The 9,287-nt window shown below is 37.9% G+C and overlaps 1 protein-coding gene across 11 annotated transcripts in view; it reads right to left on the minus strand.

Annotated features, from left to right (window-relative positions):
• LOC128867483 (protein kinase C) overlaps positions 1-9,287 on the minus strand; it is a 35,593-nt gene extending 26,306 nt beyond the window's left edge. For 2 of the 11 annotated variants that reach the window (XM_054108803.1, XM_054108714.1), the window contains exons 1-4: positions 9,122-9,287; positions 7,805-8,306; positions 6,946-7,742; positions 6,568-6,878 (exon numbers count right to left, since the gene is read on the minus strand). In XM_054108803.1, coding sequence (XP_053964778.1) covers positions 6,568-6,721 — 154 coding nt within the window. In that variant the 5' untranslated portion in view covers positions 6,722-6,878; positions 6,946-7,742; positions 7,805-8,306; positions 9,122-9,287. The other 9 variants (XM_054108753.1, XM_054108745.1, XM_054108736.1 and 6 more) reach the window with 9 other exon arrangements.

The following is a 9,287-nucleotide window of genomic DNA, read 5'->3' on the forward strand; positions in this document are numbered from 1 at the left end:
AATCTTCGGCCCCTTCGTGTTAGCGATAACTACTACCGCCGAGTGAACCCTGAGCTGTATGAGCTCTACGACGATGTGAATATAGTGAAGCGCATCAATATTCAGTACTTGTGCTGGCGTGAGTACTTCGAGCGTATGGATGCAGAAGTTCCAGCAAAGAAGTTGTTCAGATGGCAAGTTATAGGACAACAACGTAGGGGAGAACCATGCCTCCGATGGAAGGACTAAGGCAAGGGAACCCTATCACCGCTTGGTGTAACAAATTGGAGAATGCGCGCGTAAAGCAGAGACGCCTGACGAGACTTGTTGCAGTCGGCTTTAATCCGGTAACGGGTGGCCATCCTTGCTCAGCCATTTTAAATATCAAAGCAAACTATTTTTATAAGCCTTAATACGAGGGGGGTTCAATAAGTACCCGTGTTAGAAATGAAGACACCATTTTTTCAAATTTTTTTTTTGTTTTTTTCAATATAGTCCCCTTTTAGGAAGATATACTTCCTCTAACTTTTTTAACCCCTTAAATACGCCTCTGCCTCGGCCATGATTTCCTCGTTTGAACTAAGTTCTTTCCCCGCCACCCATTTCTTCATTTTAGGGAACAAGAAAAGGTCGCAGGGAGGCAGATCGGGTGAATATGATCACTGTAGTATTGAATAACTCACTGTAGTATTGTGTAGTGATCGTTCTTCCTATTTCTAAAAAATCCTTGAGAATGACGGCATTCGCATCGCAAAAGATCGTCGCTATGACCTTTCCGGCTGATGAGACTGTGTTCGCCTTTTTTGAAGCAGATTCGCCAGGAGAAATCCATTGTTTTGCTTGTTGCTTATTTTCTGGTGTGTAATGTTGAATCCAGGTTTCATCAATGGTGACAACTCGACGCAAAAATTCCTGCAGATCTCGCTTAAATTGCTCCAAACACTGCTTCGAAGTTAACAGCCGCATCCGCTTGTTGTCCACCGTGAGCAATTGCGGCCCCCATCGGACCGACAATTTTTCCATCGCCAACTTATCATATAAAATATGATACTAATTGCCGCTCCATTCGGCCTCTGACCTTGGCCTATGTTACTTCTCGCACTTTCGTTCGTCAATCAGCGAGAATCATGTCGTGGACCTTTTGAATGATTTCCTCGGTAACCACGTCTGCCGGGCGTCCTGCCCGCTCCTCATCTAAAACAGATGCTCGGCCACGCTTAAATTCGTCGAACCAATATTTAAATGTAGTTATAGATGGCGAAGCGTTCCCATAGACAGCATCCAACTTTGCCTTTATCTCCTCGCATTTTTCCCATTGCGAACGTTGCTGCTCCATCTTAGCAAAAATTACGAATCACGTCTTACTCGAATTGCTGCCAAATCCAACCGAACCTATCAATCAGTCAGAAATTTGTTTTGCTGTCGTTTGATGGCAGCATTTGCTGTTAGATGGCAGCGCACGATACTAACAACAACTTCCCCCAGGAACGCTCTTTGTCTTTAAACACGGGTACTTATTGAACCACCCTCCTATTTAGAGAGCTCTTATAGAATTTAATAATATCCTAAAAAAATTAATATTGAATTTTCTTCGCTGAGATCTTTACATTCTCGCTTGCGTCGTTTTACTCTCAACCTTAATTACGTATTCTACTTTTTAGTTTTATATTTAAATATGCAATCTAATTCCAGCCTCTGAAAGAACCTATTGTAGGTACCTCAATAACTGTCCGTTATCTTGATCTCATTTGGCTTAGTGACCAGCAAAGCTGAGAATGACAGTAAATGGGCTTACATTACCGGATTTACCTACATCACATATATATATTTTTGCAATTTTTCTTCCCCTTTCCTCGCGCATATTCAACATTACAAAGAATGGGCACGAAAAAAACTAGTCGATTGTGTTTACTCATCACTTGCCTTCGCTTAGTCTAAGCATAACTTTATCCACCCATATTCCATCAAGGTAGGAGTGGACAGGGGCCAGCACTTGGGGACAGGGCCTGGTTAACCTGTTCACGGATGGCACGAAGTTGGACGGTAGGGTTGGAGGAGGAGTATTCTGCAAAGAGCTCCCCATCAAACTCAAATTCAGGCTACCGGATCACTGCTGTGTGTTTCAAGCAGAGGTGGCCGCAATTAAAGAAGCAGCTGACTGGCTACTTACTAGCGTAATAACTGTTAAGAAGGTAAATATTTACTCCGATAGCCAAGCGGCAATTAGAGCCCTAGGCTCTATTATGGTACACTGGAAACTGGTCAGGGAATGCCTGGTCTCTCTCTCGATTGCATCAGAATTCTTCGATAGAAAGATAATTTGGGTACCTGGTCACAGTGACATTGCTGGAGATTGCGAAGTCGACGAGCTGGGCAGACAAGGGACCTGTGAGGCGGTGTGCCCGCGAAAGGAGAGGATCGGGATCCCCTTGACAACCTGCGCTCTACTCTTGGAAGATTAGGCTTTGCACCAACTCAGCCAGCGCTGGGTAAGTACACGAACGTGTAGGGTCGCGAAGTCCTTCTGACCACGTTTGGATAGGAGGCGTTCGAAGTATATTCTGAGGATGACGAAATCTCATCTCTCAAATTTCGTGGGCATCCTCACGCGGCACTGCCAGCGGAGTACACATGCCGTAAGACTCGGAATCACTTCGAGTCCTTTTTGCGTCAGCTGTATGGAGGATGAGGTGAAATCATCTCAGCACCTGCTCCTCAGCTGTCCAGCTCTCGCGGGACTAAGATTCAAACATCTTGGTTCTCACTTATTTTCTGCGCCTGCTGATATAGCGGGTTTTGATAACAAAAATCTGATGAACTTCATCAGCAGCATAAAGAGGTTCACAAAACCGCAGACCAGTCACCGTTCATAGTCCACAAACACTCAACCCTCCCCACTCCTTTCCCTTTCGTCCTTTTCCTTCACTTCTTTTTCCCCTCTTGCAATGGTATCACAAAGGATGAACCAAACTTTTTCGTCCAAGTGGGCCCACTCTCTGGGCAACCATCACTACCTAACCTGCCTAAAACTAACTGTAATAAAAAAATAAGTATACGTATTCATAGTATTTGTTGGCATTATTAATTTGTCGTATTCACTTTTGTCAACTTCTACGTTTTCTTCAAAACATATCCGGTTAAGTAAGAGCTTGCGGAGAAAATTGAGCGCAATAGCATGAAAATGGTCATTTGTCGCACAAAACCATAGCAACAACTTTAGATTGTCCGAAAAGTACGGTAACTTACGTGTTAAAAAAGTTAAGCGAAACCTTGTCGGTGGAACAAAGGCTTGGCAGTGGAATAAAAAAAAGGATTTGCGTCAGAAGCAAAAAAAATTGTGAGATTATTTCGAAAAAAGCTGACCTTTCACTTCGAGATGCTGCAAAACAGGCCCGTATGTGAGAAGGAAACGGCCAAGAAGTGGGCAAAAGAGAAGTTTTACGATCAAATAAAAACACCCAATCGAAATGATAAACAAAATAAGAGTAATAAAGCACGTGCGCGAAAATTATATAGTCAAGATATTCACTATGGGTGGTTGTGCCTATGAAACATACGTCAAAACAGACTTTAAAAACATTCAGAACGCGGATTTTTATACTACAACGAAGGAAAGAGGAGTCCCATGTGCCTTTAACCCAAAAATATTGGACAAGTGCAGTAAATACAATATTTGGTTTGCCAGCCATCTGTCGGTATGGTGTGAAAAGCAAAAAGTTACCACCAAAAATTACCACGAGCACTAAAAATCAAGAAGGGTTTGCAAAAGCGTTTGCTACCATTCATAAAACAAACAAAACATCAAGGCTCAGTTCTGTTCTGGTCCGATCTAGCATCGCTTCATTATAGCCGTCTTGCTATGAACTGGTATGAAAATTGCTTGTAAATTTTGTTCAAAAAGAGCACAACCCGGCAAACTGCCCACAATTTTGAGCCATTGCAAAATATTGGGCAATTATATATTAAAAAAAAAAAAAATTGCTAAAACTGAAAAAAGAAATTAAAATGAGCGGCAGTTTAAAATGAATTGGCAGAGAGCAGCGGATACCGTAACTGATGTCCATCGCCTAATGAGAGGAGTCAAAGCGAAATTGCGCCATTTTGTTTATAACAAAGAGAATTGATATGAGTTTTTTGTTTAACATTTGGGCTTAGCAAACCAAAAAATAAAAGAAAAAATAGTTTGATAGTTTATAAAGGGTTTTCCAATAACAGGTGTTATTTTGAATAGTCCGCTATTTCGGTAGATGTCACTTTTGAAGCTGTCATTTTTGATATTTGACAAGTAGAAACTACGGCATTAATAAAAATGGAACGATACACGCTTAAACAACGCACTGAACTTATTAAAATTCACTATAAAAATGGTGAAAATTTGGCAGAGATGGTTCGTAAAACTCGAACATTTTTGGGTCATCGTGAAGCACCTTGTCGAACCGCAATACAGAAATGGGTGAAAAAATTCGCGCTGTTGGGACAAGTTAGTGATGTGAAGAATAAAACCCGTGCACGTCGCTCAAGAACACCTGTAAATATTGCTGTTGTAGCCGAAAGTGTTGAAGAAAACCCAGGTTCCCCATTCCTTGTCGTTCTTTGGAATTAGGCATTCCACAAACGTCATTACACCGTATTTTGCATAAAGATTTGAGTCTTATAAAGTCCAGTTAACACAAGAACTTAAGCCGCCTGATCATCAACAACGTCGTGTCTTTGCTGATTGGGTAGTTGAAATGCGTGAAAATGATATGGAATTTCAGCGAAAAATCATCTTGAGTGATGAGGTCCATTTTCACCTCGGTGGCTTCCTCAACATGCCAAATTGTCGGATCTGGGGCTCAGAAAATCCAAGAGTTATTGTTGAAAAGCCTCTCTATCCCCAATGTGTGACTGTTTGGTGCGGTTTATGGTCCGGCGGAGTCATTGGATCTAACTTTTTCGAAAATGAAGCTGGAGCAACAGTTACGGTGAATGGATTGCGCTATCGAGAGATGTTTATCGATTTTTTATGGCCGGAATTGGATGGTGTTGATCTGGACAACGTTTATTTTCAACAAGACGACGCTACGTACCACTCAAGCAAAGAAACCATTGATTGAATATCAAAATAACACCTCTTAGTGGAAAATCTTTACAAAGTTTTTGTTATCACGATTTTCACTCGACCAATATTTTTCGGCTCCATTCTTAAGGGCTCCATTCATGGGTTTCGTGGGTTCAAAAAATCGATTTTTGTTTTGCCTTATTACTTTCTACAACATCTCAAGAATATTATCCTAAATTTTCAAGTCGTTCCGAATAATAGTTTCGGAGATACAGCCTTTGGAAGGTGTGCGCTCCAAGCCACTTTTATTGTTACTCAAAACTTTAAACGCGTTTTTCTTGGAACCGTGTTTTCAAAGTCGGTTGTCAAATGTTCTCGAAAGCTACTCAACCGATCTTGATGAAATTTTACACAAGTGTTCGAGATACAATTTACTCGTGCTTGGTCGAAGGATTTAAAAAAAAAATGCCAAGCAAATTTGACCGAAATTTTTTATTTTTTTGGAAAAATGTCTGCCAAAATTCCAATTTTTACTTTTTTTTTTCTTTCCTTCATTCAAGCACGAGTTTATGGTCTTAACTAAAACACTTATTTTTGTTTTTTCATTTTTGACGAGCCTGTCAGGAGTTATGCTGACAACGCGCATGCATCTTTTTTTCGAGGGGTCACCGAAATGACGTCACAATGGAGGAGTTTTCATTTTTTTTTTTTTTTGAAAATTTCGGAAATTATTCTTTAAATGTGTATATATAAGACAGAAAAAAGTTTAAATTAAATAAATAATTTTTTACATAGAAAAAAAATATTGAAAATAGGCCTTTTTTTTAAACGACGAAACCCATGTAACCCCTTAACATCAACATATCACCGAAAAGTAGCCATAAGCATAAAATAAATGAATTAAGACAAAAATTACGGAATAATTCTTATTTAATGCTAAAATTCATGAAAAACAAAAAAAAATCTTGCTTAATGCAAAAATAAAAATTAAAAAAAAAAAAAGAAAAAAAAAACATACAGAAAACGAAAGACGTTGTAATGTTTTAGCACGCGGTAAAGCCGTTTGTAACAAAGAAAAACCGCTTCATATAACATACACCTAATTCTCTTCTTACACGAATTTTATTTAACAAGAGTTAAGAAAAAAATAAATCTTGTTTTACAATACACGAATTGTTTAACACGATTTTCCATATTTTAAGAATTTTTCTTGAATCTTTTGGAGCAAATGGAGTGAGACTCTTCGACGCATGTACGAGCCGTTTAAATTAGGCTCAGGAAAGGTCTCTGAGACTCGGTAGATTTTGCACTCGCCGTTTAATAATTTATTTCTTATATTTTGTATTTAATGAATTAAAATGTGTAAGCACGAAATAAATTCTTAAGTGAACTCTAAAAGAAGTTTTTTAATATTGTTTTCACCTAATTCTCTTTTTACGCAAAAAAATTTGTTACACGACTTTTTAAGATCGTATTCATTTTGTAAAAGAGAATAAGGTGTATTTTATATTTTTATTTAGTAGCAGATACGCTTATAATTCACTCACCAAAATGATTATCGTCAACATCTATTGAAATATAAGGATCGATCGGCTGTTCGTCGGCTAGCTTTCCGAAAGTCAAATTGTGACGCTTTTGAAAATCGGTTGGACGCAGACCGATTGCTTCGCATACTTTTAATTGTAATTTACCCGTAAACATTATGTAGGCAATGCTAGTTGAACCGCTTCAAAATGAAATGAGTCTGCAGAGGATGTACGAATGAGAGCGTAGGAATGGTATTGAAACGGAAGCTGGAAACGGGTTTGTGCTGGACGTTAGATGTCGCCTACGCAGTTGTACAATGTTGCGGTATATCCTGTTTGCATGAAATCAATCAATTAAATGCAATGCAGGTGTATTTTGTCAATAAAACTTCAACTCACAAAGATGCGACAACAGCAAGGCAACTTTAATGGTGACTCGGTGACGAAGGCAAATCCGACAGGCGAAGTGAGACGGAAATCGTCACAGTCATACACACACACACACACACACGCGCACAATTTTACTCTGCCGCTATTGAGAAACGGTGGGGCGCGCGTGCGCCTTTTTAACATACGATCACTGACGTTTAACCGAAATCACGGCTTTAATAGTTATTTCGACAATTTTTCTGCAATACCTTGTGGTAACAAAATTAAATACATAAATAGATACGCTTTTAATTCACTTTTGTTAATGCACTTTTAATTGCAACAATTTTTCGCACTATTTCTTTGAATTACAGTTTCCTTTATTCTATTTTATTTTATTTCTTCTTAAAGACTTTCTTGTTTGCTGCTTCCACTTTGAATATGTTTTCGCGTTCACTTTCGCCTTCAAGTGGCAAATTTATCCAATTTATGAAAATTAGATGCTGCCTCAGATTTTCTTTGTGTGCGTGTGTGTGTAATTCACCTAATTACACATTTATGTTTGTGCCTCTGCTGCTGACGATGCTGTCGTTGCTGCTGATTTTGTTCGTTTGTTGCGCACTTCGCCCATTTAATGCCAATTCAAGTTCGCCTTTCGCAACACTTTGATTGTATTATGCGTTACATTTACATATATTTTTTATGTTACTCTTCCTTTTATGTGTTATGCATTAAATCTTGCTGCTAATGAAACTTTTGTTTTCGATTTTCACTTTAGTTGTATCCACAAATTTACTATACAAACCGCCACAGTAGTTCAAAAATTCCTAAAAAATAACAATCACTTTAAATTTTGTTTAATACTACGTACACACATTTATGTACATACATATGCACATCAATTAGTTTTCTCCTTGAATATCTCTTTTTGCTCATACACTAAAAAGTAAGATTTTTCTTGAAAAAAAGTATAGATTGTTCATGGCGCTCCTGTTTTTCTGCTGCTTCTGCTGCTGTTTTTCATCATTTGCAATGCACTAATATTTATTTGGTTCTCAGCTTGCTGCTTGTGGCTGTGTCTAACTTGTTATGCTGCCTTCTAAATCTAATGCATGTAGTATGTATGTACTCGTATGTATGTATGTATGTATGTGTGTATGTAGTTTTGTTCCTGTGCTTTTTTTGTTGCTGGCTTTGCTATACTACATCGGTATGTTTTCGTCGCTACTTTGCACTTGCTGCTTTGTGCGTCTTGCTTTGCCTCTTGTTTCTGGCCTTATTCTCGTTCTTGGTAACTTGATTGACTGAAGACTAGGTATGTAGTAGTTAGAAGGCTATTTGGTTGGTTAGCTGTCTCCTCCAATTTTGACGTTTTGCTTCTTTTGCACGTTCTATTGTTGGTATATTAGAAAGAAATATACAGCAAAGTGAAAAAAACGGAAGATATTTTACTTCCACTTCCCCCTTCCTGTTTGCGCGCGTACACATACGTACACTCACTTACTCAATATTTACCTATTAAACTTTTTTCTTAACATTTTTAAATTAGTTGATAACTAAAAATTTTAAATCACGCTGTTCTTTATGTAAGTTATAATATGCGAGTAATTGTGTTTTTGTTGCTTTTCTATTACTCGGTGCCAGTGTATATTCACTACGCTTAGTTTAGAGAATATGATTTTCGTCTTCAAATGCTTCTCTCACTACTTCAGTGTTTGCTTGCTGGTGCTTTCGACTTGAATTCCCTTACTCGTATTCGTTTACTTTTTGTGCTTCGTTTGTTTGCGCATACACAAATTTCTTAGTTTTTTCACACTTGCGATTCGTTAATTATTATAATACTCTTATTGGTGCTTTTTTAAGAAATGTTCATTAATTAATAAACATTTTCAAACTATGAAAACGATTTCCCAATATCTTACATTTTCTCTTACTTTCTCAACATACTTATCTTCTCTACTCTTTTACGCTATCCTTCTTTTATAAAATGCAAATTCCAGCACAAATTCTATAATTCGCACTGGAAGAATTTTCCAACGGAAAAACTTTTCCTTACTATTTGCACAAAATGTGGGGTGCACAAAAGATGAGGAAAATGGGTAGAGAAAGAAGCAGAAAAAGGCAAGAAGTCAAATATAAAATTCGTCTGCGAAATTTTCACTTTTTTAATACACCACTCAACACAATTCCATAAATTTTTAATTACTTCGTTGGTATTCCACTTGAACTTGGTTTTGTGCTTAATTTTGTAACTATTAGGTTTTATTTTCCACTATGAATTTAATTTTAAATATGAAATACATGAATTTTCTTCACGTCTATGAATTTTGGATTTTCAGCGAATGTGGAGCAAAGCGCAATGAATGGAATTT

Source organism: Anastrepha ludens, chromosome 2, assembly GCF_028408465.1.
Source record: "Anastrepha ludens isolate Willacy chromosome 2, idAnaLude1.1, whole genome shotgun sequence".
Taxonomy (NCBI): domain Eukaryota; kingdom Metazoa; phylum Arthropoda; class Insecta; order Diptera; family Tephritidae; genus Anastrepha; species Anastrepha ludens.